At 38.3% G+C, this 18,783-nt stretch overlaps 2 protein-coding genes across 4 annotated transcripts in view; one reads left to right on the top strand and one right to left on the bottom strand.

Annotated features, from left to right (window-relative positions):
* Window positions 1-3,500, bottom strand: part of tfe3a (transcription factor binding to IGHM enhancer 3a) — a 70,346-nt gene extending 66,846 nt beyond the window's left edge. Inside the window, exon 1 of one of the 2 annotated variants that reach the window (XM_039774108.1) lies at window positions 2,753-3,500. In XM_039774108.1, the coding sequence (XP_039630042.1) occupies window positions 2,753-2,946 (194 nt within the window). In that variant the 5' untranslated portion in view covers window positions 2,947-3,500. The remainder of the gene's footprint in view (window positions 1-2,752) is intronic. The other variant, XM_039774109.1, reaches the window with a different exon arrangement.
* Window positions 3,501-16,301: 12,801 nt separating this feature from the next.
* Window positions 16,302-18,783, top strand: part of ccdc120a (coiled-coil domain containing 120a) — a 241,063-nt gene continuing 238,581 nt past the window's right edge. The window contains exon 1 of one of the 2 annotated variants that reach the window (XM_039774104.1): window positions 16,302-18,357. The gene's annotated coding sequence lies outside the window, so the exon portion shown is untranslated. The remainder of the gene's footprint in view (window positions 18,358-18,783) is intronic. The other variant, XM_039774105.1, reaches the window with a different exon arrangement.

Here is an 18,783-nt window from a genome sequence, read left to right as displayed (position 1 = left end):
AGACACAGGTAGAACTGACACTACTTTCTAATGAGGACTCAATAATTCAGTGTCAATAGCACTTTTGTGATACAAATAGTGGAACAAAAACTTAATCAATAATTTCTAGAGAGATACATCTCTGATTTGTAAAGTCCAATACAACCATGAACCAATAAGTGTTCTGTTTGATACCCAATCTACATGTGGAAAATGAACCAACCAGAATGTGTTTAAAGAAGCCAAAGTGACACTGTGGTCATTGATTGGTTTCAGCATGTATGTACTCAAAGCACGGCTTATGCAAGTGCTGTTTTTAGATGCTTGTTTAAGTACTTTGTTTTTGTCAAAAATGGATCACAAGTGCACTGAACTGAAGATGATTTACAAACACCTACTATAACATGTATTAGTCTGATGACAGCATTCAATGTGATTTGGAAAAGTACAATCCATAAGAGGTAAAAATGCAAATAAGTAAATTTCACAGAAATGGAGGATACTGTGCAACATAAATAAAATATACAAAAAGAAAAACATATAATGGGCATGATAAAAAATTCAACAGAAAAGACGTTTAGCATTGCAGTAATTTTCTCCATATACATGTCATGTGGATAAACAGGCAAATACCCTCTTTTTTTACTTTTGATACTACCAATGTACATAGAACCCTAATTTTTGCATTACTATATAAAAAGAAAAACAACTCTTGCAGTAGCTGCAAGTAATCTCCCAGGATATAAACATGAGTAAATAAAAGAGAAGCACACTTATAAGCAAATATTTTCCTACTTAAGAAACTGAACAGAATGATACACAGAAGCCACAGTGGTACTAGAAATTAAAAATCCTGCTCTAAATAAAACAATATTGTGAATGCTAAAAAAGGTTCAGGAGTAAATCATACATCAGAATACAGGTAACATTAAGTTTAATAAAAAATGAGCAATGTGGAGGTAGGAGGGAATACAACATGTTATGTTCAAGGACTCAGTGCCCAATAGTATGTTATTACTTGCCATTACTTTGGAGTAATTGGAGGGATAGGATTGGTAAGTAATGTTGGGTTCTCTGCAAAATGTTTCTAATCTCCTAATATTTAAGTATTCAGATATTTGGCACCTAAAGACAAAAATCAAGTGACAAGTATGAAACAGAGCATTCTGCTGTTGGGAGGCCAAAATGTATCCATATGGTAGTATTTTGGGGTGGCAGAGAAGAAAGAAGCTTTCACAGTGGAAATAAGGTTATCTCATAAATACCATAAAAGGATATTTGTGTTACTTTTGCCTGCTGAAAGGTCATACTACTTTACAATATTAACTACTTTATAATAAAAAACTCAAATGTAAAAAACAGAAATTATCAAACAAGTCATTTCCTAAACAACTTATGGAAGTTAAATTTATACTGAAATAAACCAAATGACCTTTAAAGTTTGTATTCTTGCTCAGATATAAAATGTGTACAACATGATGTATACTTCTTAAATAAAATGCAAATTAATACTTCAAGAAGGGTAGCCTTTCCAATATCCCATCATATGTTACAATAAAAACTAAGTACATACTATAAACAATCCAATTTTTTTGGTTCCATCAAAATGCCCTCTTACATACTAAATCAACAAGGTTAATCTTTTCTATCATTCACATTAAACCTTTGGATGAAAAAAAGCTATTTAAAGTAATTTTCCAGGAAATTATGCATAAAAATATATTTTTGCTATTCTTCTACAAACATCAAATCACCACAAAATGTTTTGTACTCTGTTTCAGTTTCCCATTTATTCATTTCCTGTGCTTGCTTTTCAGCCAAAGCCTAAAACAGCAGCAATGGACACAAGGCCAGAATAGGCTGTGAACAAGACACAACTCTTGCACCCTCATGCCCACACTCAAAATCAGGCCAATTAATCTGTGCTTTTACCTTCTCGCAACCTGCAAGAGGAATCCTGGTTTACTCAGAGGAAAACCACTTAAAAAGAGAGAAACCTGCACATTAAAGCCAACTTAGCCATGACTCAAATTGAGCATCAATAATACCGGATATTGTCTGGAGTTCTGCCCATGTTTCTGCTACCTGTTTTATTAACTTGCTTTATCCATTTACAAGGTGACATATTCTGGCGGCATCTGACACAAGACTGCTATCAAATGTGGATGAAAGGTTAGTCCATCACAACATACGCTCACACACACTCATATTGGGCCAGTGTAGAGTTTCCAATTAGCCCACATCTTTTGGAAGATACAAGAAAACCGTGCACCTGAAAAAAATAAACACTACAAGGAGGAATAAACTCCACATAGTCAGTGACTGAGAAAGGAACTGAACCCAATCCTTAGTGCTATGGGGCATCAGTGGTAATCACTGAACCATACATCAATGTTTGACCCCACCAGCCATTTTTTAAAACGTTCAATTCCGTTAAATGTGCTGAATCTCGTCCCAACTGCTTTGCAAACAAGGCAGGAAAGCTTCAAGAATGCGGCAACCCAAGTTTCTCCTCAATTTAGATATTGGCACTCCTGGGCTGCCACATTCCAATGTAGGTTTCCACGTGCTGAACCGTTAAGATGCACAACTCTAACGTTTGTGTCTTGTATGCCACCTAGTTAACGGCACCATTTTAGTTTATTAAAAAAAAAAAGTAAAGCACCATCAGCCAATAACTGTTTTCGTCCAAAAGAACTATACCTCTCCTAAACACTACACTCTCTACCACCGCCTGCGCCGCAGATGTGACGGGAGCGCGTTTTGCACGCACCTGATGAGGTTCAATGTATCCGGGCTCGAGTCTACGATGACTAGGAAAGTGCGCTGTTGCTCGAACGGTTGCCCTGGTAACAACACCGCCTGCGTCTGCTGGTTTTTGCAGCTTGACGTGACCTCCTGTTGCTGCGACAAACTTGACAAGAATTCCTCGCTCTTCACGTCTGCATCGGAAGCAGAAGCAGACATCTCTCAGCCGATGTCAGAAACAAGAGAAACAGTCCTTCTGTCTTTCACTGTAGCCTCCTGCCGGCGACCGATCAAGGCGGCTCGTTTTCAGCAAAAGAAAAGTTGTCTTGACTTGCCGGGTTGTATTACTTGAGGGTTACACGGCAGAAGAAGATACACCTCACAATTAAAGTTACAGATAGTAATTTTACTTATTTCTAGAATACCAGTGAAGTATATGAACGAAGAAAATTGTTGACGAACAAAAATTTTAAAAATCGCCTTCTCATATGTTTATGGTTTTATAAAAGTAGTTTAACAAATTAACTTAAAGTTTATAATGCCTAAAATCAAACACTGGCAAAAAAAAGTTGAAGTCTGTTATTAAACGCATGCAATGCCTCTTTAAATCAAAGCTGTTTGAAGCGATGTCGACAAAAAGGTGGTAATACTGTTCAGCGGTTTCTAGGCTTCCTTTTTCTTCTTTCTCTTCACTCTCGCTCAAAGGCTGAAGAGACCGCTCGCACGCCTGACCCGTGAGTGTTGCAACCCGGGGAAATCCACACATGACGTAAACTACGGACGGCTGGTGGGCTGAGGTGAGATAGACAAGCGCCTTCACCAATCAAGCGAAACACGAGGTTGCCGTCTTTTCATATTCCGACCAATAAGGAGTAAGCAAGGTGGGGCTAGTTGTAGTTGTTTACACCACAGGAAACGAGCTTAACGTCGAGAAGGTGAAACTAAAATAATCGTCGCTTACTCCTAATAATGACTGTAATTAAAAAAAAAAACAATTCTAATTTAATCGAGTAAAGCACCAGAACTTGTCAGTCCCCGTTCAAAGTGCACCATGTTAACTGAAGAAGGCGCATTTCGTCGTAAAAGTTAATCATTCTCGATCCTGGGATCAAAGGCATCGTAGAGCTCTGGTTGCTAAATTAAATATTTTCACTTACGTCGAAAATGTCACCTCCCGAAAAACTGACGATATTTAATTGTTTATCCATTAAATGTATTGCGTATCACTCTCGTAAAGCAATATATTGCTATTTGGGATGAGCTAGATACCTAAGGCGTTAACTAGCCTGGACCTTTGGCAATTTCCATGATGTCATGGGTCAATGGTGACTTCTGTGTTTTAAGTGTAACGTTTAAGGGTTGTGTTTATTGTTTTGTAATGCCTTTTATCTTTTAAATTTCCCAGAGTCGTGCAGTATCAATAAGGTAATGTAGATACCTCAAAACACAAAAAGGAACTACTAACACGGTTGGAAATTAACTTTGTTAGAAGACAATGTCAAGAGTGCAACATCTCTTGTTAATGTAAAATACTGGTTGTTTGGCAATAGAGCCATCCAGAATGATGATGATTCAGGCTGAATCTGTCTTAACGTTTATTCTTTTCCAGATTTGGAACATATGTTCACTTGCCTCAGTGAAATTAAAACCTGGATGGCGCAGAACTCTTTAAATTAAATTGCAACAAAACTGAACTCCTGCAAATTGGCACTAAAGTGCTACTTAAGAAAATGAGCTCCTTTTCAGTCACTCTTGACAGCGATCTCATCAGACCTTCTTCTTCTTGGTGTAATTTTTGATTCCTCCCTTTCTTATTCCACCCACATAAACCACATTTAGAAACTTTCTTCCTTTCACCTCCATAACATATCCCATGTTCGCTCATTCCTCTCCTTTTCTAATGCTGTGAAACTTGTCCATGCTTTTATCACATCCTGCATCGATAGTTGTAACTCGCTGCTGGCAGGTGCCCCTTATAATCTGATATCACAGCTCCAGTTAATTCAGAACTCTGCTGCAAGAGTCCTTACACGAACCAGCAACAATGAGCACATCACACCCATCCTGCTTCACCTTCACTGGCTCCCTGTGTCTTACAGGATTGAATATTAAATTCTATTAATAACCTAAAAAGCTTTAAATGGCCTTGCACCGGACTACATTAGTGACCTTCTAAATCACCATGGTCCTGTTCGCCTACTAAGGTCCTCTGATTCTGATAATCTTGTTGTGCCTCACACTAACCTGCACTCTATGGGTGACAGGGCCTTCAGCTCCATAACACCCAGATTTTGGAATGACATCCCGAAAATAATTAGATCAGCTGACTCTATTAATTCTTTTAAAAAACAACTTAAAACTCATCTATTTAGGAAGGCTTTTAACTTAACATTCTGCCCTTTCTTTCAGTTTACCTCTTTGTCCAGGTGCCCAGGATAATTTGTGTGTATGTTATATCAAAAATTAGGTTATTTGTTAAGTGTTTCTTTTAGTATTGAATCTAGTATTTTACTCTGGTTTATTGTCCTTTATTCTATTTAATGCTTTGTTATCTGTTTCATTGTTCTATTCAGGAAAACATTTGTATCCAGTGTTACATATACCCTGCTGTTTTTTTTCTTCTAAGTTGGAAAGGCGCTATATAAATAAAATGTATTATTATTATTAAAATATATCAAAGTCAGATCATGGAGGGTAACAACAGCTGCAGATTTCCATTCAAGATATTTTCTTAATTAGTGAAGTTATTGTTGCTAAACTAACACTTTTCTTTTAATTTGTTTTTAATTGACTTGAATTGGTTTAAAATAGGGCGGCACGGTGGCACAGTGATAGTGCTGCTGCCTTGCAGTAAGGAGACCTGGGTTCGCTTGGAGTTTGCATGTTCTCTCGGTGTCTGCATGGGTTTTCTCCAAGTGCTCTGGTTTCCTCTCACAGTCCAAAGACATGCAGGTTAGGTGCATTGGAGATCCTAAATTGTCCCTAGTGTGTGTGCTTAGTGTGTGGGTGTGTGTGTCCTGCGATGGGCTGGCGCTCTGCCCAGGATTTTTTCCTGTCTTGTGCCCTTTGCTGGCTGGGACTGGCTCCAGCAGACCCCCATGACCCTGTGTTAGGATATAGTGGGTTGGAAAAGGACTGACTGACTGGTTTAAGATAAAAACAGAATCCTGATTTTATCTTAAACCAGTTTTGCACGTGTATTTCCATCATACACTGTTCATTTCAATAAAATATTTGAAAATGAAATATGAAGGTCTGAGAGTTATTCATCTGGTCTGCTGATTTAAACATTTGGATGGTGCTTTCAGAAAAAAGAAAATCAACTACTTTGGAAATGTCTGGTGTGGCAAAATTACAACACTAACAAATCCTACAATTAAATAATGAGTTCTATGAATGGCAAAAAATTGGTCCTCAAGAAACTGAGATCAAGACCCCTAAATTAGATGGTCACTATATTTGTTTATTGTTTGACTGCCAGTTAAGGAACAAAGAAACATTTAAGTGTTCTGAATCATAAAAAGGCAATTTAGTAAAAATGAAGGCAACATAAGTATGTTCAACAGTAATTGGTCACTAATCAAGAAAGTGGGTGGAAATAATAACCTACAGTACAGCCACTATAACCCTCCAGAATGTAAAATTGATATCCCTCTTCTATACTTTGGCTCAGTGATTTCAAAGTTCAGTCCTGTAGGTGCAGGTTTTTGTTCCGACCAGTTTCACAATCAGTACGTCATTTTATCTCTTGATTGATTTTAATTTAATTAGCTGGTCTTTTTTCTCTTAGCCTAAATCCACACTACAACATTTTTATAGTTATATTTTATAGGTTTTCAGCTAAAACGATCTCTGTTCACACTAGCACTTTCACATCATTTACAAAAGTATTTTCGTCCATACTAAAACACATATGATGTAATCGTTCTACTAAACTGTGCATGTGTGCAGTATAGATATTCAATACCAGGCATGCACTGAGATTTTGGCACAATTTTAAGCCTTATTAGCAGTTGCTGGCTGATTTTCTGAGTCAGTTCGAATTTCATATGCACTATGAAAGTGATGGCTATTACCTGATTACCTCTCACCAATGGGCTCTATTTGAAAGAATTTAATTTATAACAGAAATTTTAGTTGGTTGCCTTGTAGTGTGAGCAGTCTCACTAGCTGATTTTCTTATATTGCCATCAAATTTATCAAAATTCACTGTGCAGTGTTAATGTATATTTTGGGTACCCACATCCTGATATATCAATTGCAACGAACATGCGTGCGCATTGTGAGCACATATACAACTATTTTCTCTATAATGCATTGTGAGTAGTTGCTTGATCACAATTTCTAAAAATCGCACAAAACACAATTTAAATGCATACATTTAAGCAACACAACAAGTGCTATAGAAAGCAACTTTTTTGTGCCCACTATGTTAAAATGTTTTTCTTCCATGAAGGGTGATCAATCAGGGAATAAAATGCTGCAATGAGGAATATACAATCAAGGAAGAGCAAAATATTAAGCATGAAACAACTACAGTGCAGTAGAGTTTGGGAATCCAAAAATGTTTGTTTTTACCTGTCCACACTGAAATTTAACATCTGTGTTTTCAGAAGTCTGTCACTGGGATCTCATTTATAAAACGTTTTTGGGGATTTGAACATGAAAATATGTGTGTGCCAAAAAACAGTAACATGCATATGTCAAAAACATTTGATTTCTAAAACCTACCGTACACACATTTCTTTGCAATTTTCCTTTATAAGTCATAGTCATCTTGTAAATGTGCATATGTGAACATGCCTTGAACCCCTTCTGGTTGCCACCCTAAAACAACCATGGACTATGCTAATCAACTTTGTACATATGCAATCATGACACAGCAGATCTTCAATAGCTGGAAGAGCAACATTGTGCCTTGTTCCACAAATGAAGAGGCACTGTAGCTCCTCTCCTCTATGTCCTGGGGGTCAGGGAAAGGTGTAACAGCTATCACTTGACGCTTACAATGAAGTACTTGCTGTTACAGTGAATAGTATTAGACCATGTGAGAAACTGAGGGTTACCTTATCAACAAGCCATCTATCATGTACAGTACCACCATGTCTACCAAATCTACTTTGCCTCAAAATACATAAGTCATGGGTTGACCCGGGCCACTGAGCCACAACATTTGTCAGTCTCATCTTGGCATCACAGATGACTTCTGTGTTAATGGATTGCAGTTGCTTACAGTTAATAAAAGCAGCTTCATTCTCATTAGGTGCCCTCATTGCAATATACAGTAAGTGCAGTATACTGCCCCAGGTATGCTAGGAACACTGCACACTGCTGCAAATTGCCTTTTTATGTTGGCAAAAACATATTATGTTTTACGTATGTACACCCAATCTACTGTATATGAAAACTGAATGTAGCACCTAGTCAGTCAGTTAATAGCTTTCAGCACAGCGGGTATGATGGAGTGAAGCTTGGCTGAGATATTCCTGACCAGTTGGCCAGTTCCCTGAGAAGTGACAACTGGTAGCCAACATAATATAAACTGATGACAAGCCAAAGAAGTTGTTTAGTACAAGTATGTACAATTATCCTTCTTAAAGGATACAGTAACTAAAAAAGAGTACATACATTATACTCATCATTTTTAAGGTTTAATATGTTTGTCATGTTAACGTACATTATAATAACAGCTTGGTGATATTAATTATTATACTAATGAGTCATCATTTAGCTAGTTTGACTGCATTTGCCCACTTGTTCAAGGGTGATATCATTTCCCATTTTCTCTATAATGTTACATACTGTATGTAGTGGTCAGTGTTGCCATAAATATATGCAGATTCTCCTATCAAGTTTTCTTTTATAAATCCTGACTTTTATATGGAAACTTTTCGGGCCTCTTTCTGTGCGTATGCAAGTTTTATATATTCAACCCAAGAAAGCATTTTCAAAAGTATTAATTTTTGTCTGTTAAAATACTGGGTAACATGAATGAAAGATGAAAACAGAAACAAATGTCTGCGTTTTTAAACAAAAAAATGCTAGTGTGGAGGGGCATTAGTCTGCACTTAGAAAAGAACAGTTGTGTGAGATTTAAATTCAAAACAATATTAGAATATTAACAGTTCTTGCCATAGATTTACATTCTTAAGTCTCTTTTTTTGTTGTTTTCCTATTAATTGTCCTTTTTTTCCTATGGAGTTTGCTCTTTTAAATATATCCTAATAGTGACAATTATAGGGAAATCAAGTAGACCCCAGGGCAAACCTTGGCTAAACTTGGAAGTCATTGTTCTGGAACTAAGTTTATCATCATAACATTTGCATGCATTGCTAAACTTGGATGATCTTTACAATTTACTTTTGATGTGAAAATAGGATGGCTTTAATTTATGATTAGTTAGTGAAGTATGGAAGTGGGTACCTACTGTATATTTTGAGCTTTGTTTCAGGCATGACAACAATGTGTAACTCATTCAAATATGTTTACCTGTGATGAGGATTCTGTTATGTTTTACATGAAAGATGTGACACAGACTATTTTCCTGCAACAACTTAGCTATGCTACCACACAACTCCAGTACTAAGGTAGCATGATACAGTCATAGATGTAAAACTGTTGACTTAACTTATATTTTCAAGGCTGAAGTCGATGGAGTGGAAAGAATTTGCCAATTATTTGTAATCATTGTCTTTTTGCAGAACAAAACTCTACCCTTTCAAAACTGTTTAATATCCAGAAGAAATGTGTTAGGTTTAATTTACAAATAGTTTATGTAGGATTACATTCATAGAAAGCAAAAATTAAAGTAAAATACATGTCTCAGTCTTAACATCAAAAAGTAAAAATGAGCGGTTGGATGTTCCTCCTTGAACCAAAGATAAATAAACCTAATGTTTTATTAATGTCTCTGCAGATGGATGTGTTTCTTCATCCCCAGGGTTTGATTTCTGAGTTTGTCACTGTCAGTGTTGAATCTGCACTTTTTCCAGGTAGGTTTGTCCAGGTGCTCCACATTCTTCTCAAAGTTCAAAGATATGCATCTTGGATTAAAATGTTGCTGTTAATTATCCTACTGTGAATGAATGTGTTCTCTTTAATGGACTGGCAATCTGTTAGGCATGATTACCTACCTTTTGCCTGATGGCGCAGGCATAGTCATTGATTCCTCAGAGCCCTTAATTAAAAAAGTGGTTTCAGATGATTGAAAATTGTTATGCTTCCATTGAAATAAGTGATACTTGCAGGTTTTTCTAAGACTTACTTGCAGAACTGTATTTAATTTGGATTTTAAGAAGAAGAAGTTATGTTTTGGCCCAGATTAAATCAACTGACAGTTTGCTTGATGAATATTATTTTAATTTTTTATTAAGGTACATTTGCCTGTGTTAAACATCATAACGCGATTTTTCCATATATAATAATTTTATGTTATACAAAACACTGAAGCAATTGTCTTATATGTATATATAAACTGCTCAAAAAAATTAAAGGAACACTTTGAAAACACATCAGATCTCAATGGGAAAAAGAAATCCTCCTGGATATCTATACTGATATAGACTGGGTAATGTGTTAGGAACGAAAGGATGCCACATCGTTTGATGGAAATGAAAATGATCAACCTACAGAGCCCTGAATTCAAAGACGCCCCAAAAATCAGAGTGAAAAAAATATGTGGCAGGCTAGTCCATTTTGCCAAAATTTAATTGCAGCAACTCAAAATTGTGCGCAGCACTTTGTATGGCCCCTGTGTTCTTGTATACATGCCTGACAACATCGGCGCATGCTTCTAATGAAATGACAGATGGTGTTGTGGGGGATCTCCTCCCAGATCTGGACCAGGGCATCACTGAGCTCCTGGACAGTCTGAGGTGCAACCTGGTGGCATTGGATGGACCAAAACATAATGTCCCAGAGGTGTTCTATTGGATTTAGGTCAGGAAAGTGTGGTGGCCAGTCAATGGTATCAATTCCTTCATCCTCCAGGAACTGCCTGCATACTCTCACCACATGAGGCCAGGAATTGTCGTGCACCAGGAGCCACTGTACCAGCATAGGGTCTGACAATGGGTCCAAGGATTTCATCCTGATACCTAATGGCAGCCAAGGTGCCTTTGTCAAGCCTGTAGCGGTCTGTGTGACCCTCCATGGATATGCCTCCCCAGACAATCATTAACCCACCACCAAACTGCTCATGCTGAATGATGTTACAGGCAGCATAATGTTCTCCATGGCTTCTCCAGACCCTTTCACTTCTGTCACGTGCTCAGGGTGAACCTGCTCTCATCTGTAAAAAGCACAGGGCACCAGTGGTGCATCTGCCAATTCTGGTATTCTATGGCGAATGCCAATCGAGCTGCATGCTGCTGGGCAGTGAGCTCAGGGCCCATTAGAGGACATGGGGCCCTTGGGTCACCCTCATGAAGTCTTTCTGGTTGTTTGGTCAGAGACATTCACACCAGTGGCCTGCTGGAGGTCATTTTGTAGGGCTCTGGCAGTGCTCATCCTGTTCCTCCTTGCCCAAAGGAGCAGATACTGGTCCTGCTGATGGGTTATGGACCTTCTATGGCCCTCTCCTAGAGTAACTGCTTGTCTCCTAGAATCTCCTCCATGCCCTTGAGACTGTGCAGGGAGACACAGCAAACCTTCTGGCAATGACACGTATTGATGTGCCATCCTGGAGAAGTTGGACTACCTGTGCAACCTCTGTAGGGTCCAGGTATCGCCTCATGCTACCAGTAGTGACACTGACTGTAGCCAAATGCAAAACTAGTGAAGAAACAGTCAGAAAAGATGAGGAGGGAAAAATGTCAGTGGCCTCCACCTGTTAAACCATTCCTGTTTTGGGGGTCATCTCATTGTTGCCCCTCTAGTGCATCTGTTGTTAATTTCATTAACACCACAGCAGCTGAAACTGATTAACAACCCCCTCTGTTACTTAATTGACCAGATTACTATCCCATAAGTTTCATAGACTTTATGCTATACTCTGATTAAAAAGTGTTCCTTTAATTCTTTTGAGCAGTATATATATACTGTATACTATATATATGTAGTGCCTTGATTATTCTCCATCACTCTTTACAAACAGTACAGAAAACTGAGGTGTTAAAGCAAGGGTCTTTAGAAAAATGCAGTAAACAACATAATGAAGCACTTCATCATGTCAAAGAAAGACAGAGAGAGATTTAGATGGATAAAACGCTGCTAGAAAGTCTCTATGTGTTTTTCTGTCAGTCTGTCCGTCCTTGTTGGTATTGTAGAATTGTCACAATTTTGGCAAGACATACAAGTGAGAATTTCATTTTGCAATTGAAAAAACTTGAACTTATTTATCCTTTATACAAAGTCAATAATGCCAGAAAATTCAGTAAGGACGCTAGGCAAAAGAAGGTCAGGAGAGAGAGAATAAGGTTGAGAAGGGCTGGTAGCCAGTTAAACCCCTTCCTGGACACCATATGTTCCGAGCTTGGGATTGGGATCAAGTTGTTCTTATAAGGATGAGTTCCAATATTTGTGTGGTCCATTTACATGAAGCAGCACTAAAGCCATTGCAGATACTTGGTTTTTTTATTCGCTTCAGAAATCTCAGGACTGCCGCCTGACACTCTTTGAAGTAATTCCAGGCTTACCTTGACATGATCCTTAGAGGTGGATGAAGCAATGGATAGTGTACAGTAGAATATTAAAATATTTGTCATGATATAATATTGAAACAGTGAGTATCATAACAGCACTGCTACAGAAATTCCAGTACCAAATGTTCTGTCCACATTTTTGTTGAGCATTTATATTAATTTTGTTTTTTACAGAGTTTCCCATGTAAAAGATATATAAAAGAATTCAAATTATAAGCATTTTCTTCTTAAAAAATGAAGGGCATGTTAAACATCTCATGCAAATCTTCAGTGTACCTTCAGCACTCAAATATAGATGACATAACTCCACAAAGGTGAAGCCCATTCTGCTGCCAGTAATAGGTGTAGTGGTCCCAAATGTTAGGTGGGATTTTATTGACTGAAATAAAGATATTGGAACAACAGAATCAAATTATACAGATCTAGAAGTTTTCTATGTTCTAGTGTTGGACTTTGTCTTTTTTCAGTGCAATGGAAGCCTTAAAAAGCAGGGAATGCTGGAAAAAATACTTTTTTGTTAACACCTCTATTTTAATATATTCCTAAAATATGAATTAAGTGGGGTTGAGAAGATTATGTTATTATACAAGCAAAACAGAGACAATAGTAGCAGAATAATGCCTATGATAACAACAATAAAATTTTCAATAGTTAACAATAATACTGTACGTTCTCTCTTTTCTTTTGTAGCTAGTGAGGTGCTTGCTGCATGAGAAGACTTCCCCAAGTCCTCAGAATCTCACATCTGTTTAAGAATCACGCACATACACACGCGCACACACACTCGGTCCAAAGACGTGTGATGGAATGCAGAGCATGTTAGCCCCGCCTCTTTCTCCCAGCTCATCAATATTCAAGAGTAGTCTTTATCATTCTCTTTGCAGTCTGCCTTCCTAGGCTGTCTCCCAACGTGCCCTGTATACATACATGAGTGAGATCCTGACTGGGACAGAAAGAAAACACTGCCTGGATTTCCAGCTAGTGGTGGAATGGGGTCTTGGCAGAAGCGTAGCACCAGCTGAGTGGGGCTCAAAGTATGAATAATTGGAAACACCTAAAGACTACAAGTTGAAGTAGCACTGTAAATGCAAGCTTTACAGACAGTATCCTTATTATTATAATTCTTATAAGGCGTTTATTATAGTATGTACACTTATAACTTCTTATGACATTTTTGTGCAAGTACAGTATATCAGACACCTTGTAATAAGACAAACATTCTATAAAAACACTTCTTTGTGGTTATCATTTTCGTAAGTGTTAGAAAAAAAATTGGAGTGATTGGTCAATCAGCGACTAGATTTGGCTCAAAGTACAAGGAAATATAAAATAATTTTTATCCATGAAGCGTATCAGTAAAACTAGTCTTGAACGTAAATGTGGACAGCCAGTTAAGGAACTGGTCTGGGAACCACAAGGTTGCAGGTTCTGCTGTCACTACTAGATTATTGTATAGTACCGAGGAACTCCATGTTAACTGTATGTGCTCCCAATGAAGAAAAAACAAAACAAAAACCTGGCCTTAGTATAACAAATGTTATGCAATTTAAAATGACTTCCATTATGGTAATGTTTGTGAGCATAACATTCTTACACCCACTTAATCCAATTCAAAGTCATGGGGGCAAGAGCCTATCCCAGCAGCACAGGATGCAAGGCAGGAAACAACCCTGGACAAGGCATCGGTCCAAGAAAAGAACCACAACTTGTGCTCATACTGGGACATGTTTGGAATAGCAAGTCAACATCACTGGGAATTTATAAAGAAAACCAGAATACCCAGAGTGAACAAGCAATCTCCACAAAGACAGTATCCAGACATGAGATGCAAACTAAAAAACTACATTAATCAACATTAGATTAGATTAGATAAACTTTATTAATCCTAAGTGATTGTAGTGGATTTTATTTTGGCAACAGTATTATTTTAAACAAAATGTTCTACTTTCCACCCTAATATTTTTTATCTAATCATTTAGCAAAACACATCAGAGAAATCTTGCAGTAATTGACAAATTCCTTCTCTTATTTTAGTTTGCATTTATTGTCTAAATCTGTGGCATTTCTGCTGTGTGCCCATATCAAGCAAATAGGTAATGGCTCTTATTCCATTTACGTAGTTCATGTACAGTGCATCCGGAAAGTATTCACAGCGCATCACTTTTTCCATATTTTGTTATGTTACAGCCTTATTCCAAAATGGATTAAATTCATTTTTTTCCTCAGAATTCTACACACAACACCCCATAATGACAACATGAAAAAAGTTTACTTGATGTTTTTGCAAATTTATTAAAAATAAAAAAACTGAGAACTCACATGTACATAAGTATTCACAGCCTTTGCTCAATACTTTGTCGATGCACCTTTGTCAGCAATTACAGCCTCAAGTCTTTTTGAATATGATGCCACAAGCTTGGCACACCTATCCTTGGCCAGTTTCGCCCATTCCTCTTTGCAGCACCTCTCAAGCTCCATCACGTTGGATGGGAAGCGTCGGTGCACAGCCATTTTAAGATCTCTCCAGAGATGTTCAATCGGATTCAACTCTGGGCTCTGGCTGGGCCCCTCAAGGACATTCACAGAGTTGTCCTGAAGCCACTCCTTTGATATCTTGGCTGTGTTCTTAGGGTCGTTGTCCTGCTGAAAGATGAACCGTCGCCCCAGTCTGAGGTCAAGAGTGCTCTGGAGCAGGTTTTCATCTAGGATGTCTCTGTACATAGTTGCAGTCATCTTTCCCTTTATCCTGACTAGTCTCCCAGTTCTTGCCGCTGAAAAACAACCCCACAGCATGATGCTGCCACCACCATGCTTCACTGTAGGGATGGTATTGGCCTGGTGATGAGCGGTGCCTGGTTTCCTCCAAACGTGACGCTTGGCATTCACACCAATAATAAATTTGCAAAAACCTCAAGTAAACTTTTTTCATGTTGTCATTATGGGGTGTTGTGCATAGAATTCTGAGGAAAAAAATGAATTTAATCCATTTTGGAATAAGGCTGTAACATAACAAAATGTGGAAAAAGTGATGTGCTGTTAATACTTTCCGGATGCACTGTATATGGAATATACAATAGACCTGATGTATTCATGTTGCTCATTTGGCATTTTCTTTTTGTAAAGCTATCCACATTTCACATGACAATCTATAATTTGACATTTGGATTTTTAATCTGTTTATATTACATGAAGTATTAATATTGAAATTGGCTAAAACCTTAATTACTACAGAGTGCTATTGTCTTAAGTTTTACAGTCCATATAGACATTTGCCCATAGATGTATTACTTCAGCACAGTCCAACATTGATTTTCCATTTTAATGACTTATTAGTTTTACTCACAGTCTTTGCATTATAAGGACTGTGTCATATTGTTGTTGGGTTTGCATAAAACAAGAGTGAATACATTCTAGTCATACTGGCTTTGCATACCACAAACAACCATACATTGTTGGTTTTTGTACGATAAAAACAGTATTATATAGTCATTTCATTTGTATAGCTTACAATCGATGGTATGATAGTCCTGTATCAATGGTGGAAGTATTCTCTTGGCTTTAGAGTTTATATGCAGAATTTGTAAATTTGTATATCAGAAAGCAGATTTGCTTAGGTATTGTTATTTTTTAAATCACTCTTCATATAGCAGTTAATTACGTATTATTTACTCAAGGCTGTTGCCATTTAAAGTAGTGTCTGGTTGTGTTGTAAGGTTAAATTTCTGTGTTAATTCAGCATTACTCCAGATCGATTTTGCCATTCCCATGCATTGAAGGCAATACGTCGCGATCGAACGCTTACTTATAATAAGATGAATTGTTTTAAAAAATGACTAATTCGACTGAAGCTTAAACGTTTTATATTCTAAAAAAATGTACTTGACTGGCATTCGCTTTGGTGCCTCTTAAGTATACAGACAAGACAACGGGGAGGGGAGGGGGTGATATCTGTGACAGATTGTTTAGATCTCAGGCATACTGGCACAGTACTAATTGCAAGGTGGATGATAATAACAGGGCTGCGTACCCTCGCAGAAACCCTTTGGCGTGAGCACAGGGGTACCAGAGACATAACAGAAGGAATGGTTCCAGCGCCAGTTTGGGAATATTGAAAAAAGGAAAAAAACACAGAAATCGACCCCGAACACGATCGTTTTACCATTTCCGATCAGATGCGTCCTGCTGTGCTGTAATCGCTGTCAAGCTGCTTTGTGCTGGTAGGTTGCAGAGCTTTTGGAGAAATGAGCTGCCACTTCACGCGTTAGTGAGCGAGCTCCGTCCAGAGAAATAAAAGGACTGAAGACGACTCCCGGGATATGCGCTGCTGTTTGACCTCTGTGGACCACTATACCCCGCATGCCCACTCTGCTTGTTTTTCTCCCCGCTGATACAAAGCGTGCTCCTGATCTCACTATTTTTATATTATTGAGAATATGCTCCCTTTAAACGCTTGAAACAAAAATCCGTTATGCGAAAGTTGTTTTTAATACTGGCTTCTTTTCTTTAACAAATGAGATTTCAAAAGGCATAGGAATGCAAACAACAGTGTTATAATCCGCAAATCCGAACATCTTCATGTGTTGTTTTTAATGCTTTGCTTGCAACGGTGCTTTCTCCACGGAAAAGGCGCATTCCTTCTGCGCGTATATGTGCACGTTGCTTAAAGCGACAATACGACTTGTTTGAGAAATCACATCAGATTCCTCATTTGTGTGAATATTCAACGTTTTCATTGAATGAATGCTTCGTTACCATCATCCTTTCTTTCGCATACCTAAACGAAAATAATTATGGTATATTTTGACGCAGAAACACAACGAGCAACTTGTGCATACTTTGAAGAATATTTTTTATAAAACAATTTCTATTGTTATTTTTAAAATTTTGATAGGAAGACGGAAGGGCGATGTTTACCTTCTGACAACTGCAATTGTCAACATGGATCAATGGATCTGTGAGAGCCGGATTATACTTGTATGCTTTTTTTATGATTTTGTGTCTCTATCCGTGGATGTTAGATGTTATCATTAGATCCAGTGTTCACATCCATGCACTGGCTTTAATTAATTGCTAAGAAAAATCACAGCAAAGGAGCTTGAAAACAACATCTTGCATTCAGAACTGCGTCGCCCGGCTTTCTTGCCTGATTACAACGGACTGGATTACCTTTCCTTCCAGTTGTGAATGGGAATGGCATTCTTGCTTCTTCATGCTGCTGCTATAATTCAAGATTTTGTGCGAATTCTCTCTACCTGCTAAAGCCCTGGCTGTTCGCCTGGTACAGTCCACGTCTGTCCGTACTGACTGCGAATGAGACTCTCTAGAAGTGGAATACAGGGGAGAGATGCGGGAGTAAACGGGAAAGACTGTGAGTCCAGGAGAAAATACTGAACGGGGTTTGAAGGCAAACAGATCAAACAGGAGATATCGGAAAAAGATAGCGATACAGAAAGGAACAAGGCGCGAGAAAAATGAGGAAAGGACAACCGCAAATAGAAAGGAGGAGAGAATAAGATGAAATCGAGGAGTAGGAGGGGTGGCAGCGGTAAACAGGATAGAGAGGGTATATAGTGAGGAAGGATAAAGATGCTGAGGTGAAGCACGAAGAGAAAGGGTGGCAAGGTGAAGAGCAAAGTACAGTGAAGTGGCGAAACTAGAGTACAAGATCAGGAATAAAGAAGTGATAAGGAGAGGTGGTCGAAAAGCAGAAGGCACTCAAAAGAAAGCAAAGATCATAGGTAAAATAAGAACCCCGCTAAATGGACAGACAAATGTCACCCCCTTGGTAAAGGAGAGGTGGAGATCAGAAAAGGTGGAGGAAAAGCAGCGAGAAAGAGGAGAATGGGGATGGTATAACAAAACGGCGAGAGACAGAAAAAAACAAGGCAAGCATCGCTTCGTGCACAAATGCCATGAAAAGAAAAGTGGAAAGACGAACGTTTCTTCGGTTGTATTAGGGGAAGACACTGAAGCAATATCATCCTACCAGGTATCGTAACTGCTTTTTCTAGCTCTGATCCGTTACCGTCCGCGTCTCTTTTCCTCACAGACACCATCAAAGCATCTTCTCACCCTTTTACCCCGCCATCCTTACATACGTGTGTCTGGCACACCTGTGCACACCGAAGCTGCATTTATGAGAATTGTGGATGAGGAAGTTACGAGGAGCTTTAAGTCGCAGAGATCACGCATCTATGCGTTTAGGTTTTGGCATAGTGTGTGTGGCTCCCTGTGCGTGTATCTGCTAAATGAATATTTACAGCTTTGGCACATTCAGCCGAGGTGCTGCTTGTAGGTTTGTGTTAGTACACTGATGTTGCAACTTCCATTTGCTGGTTTAATAAATCTTTTCAATTATTGTTTATTTTTATTACAAATTTCCCTTTTATTTTGGCATACGGAGCGTTGTTGATGA

The sequence above is a fragment of the Polypterus senegalus genome, chromosome 13, assembly GCF_016835505.1.
Source record: "Polypterus senegalus isolate Bchr_013 chromosome 13, ASM1683550v1, whole genome shotgun sequence".
NCBI lineage: Eukaryota > Metazoa > Chordata > Cladistia > Polypteriformes > Polypteridae > Polypterus > Polypterus senegalus.
The sequence above is the reverse complement of the archived record's forward strand: the minus strand, read 5'-3'. Positions and strand labels throughout refer to the sequence as shown.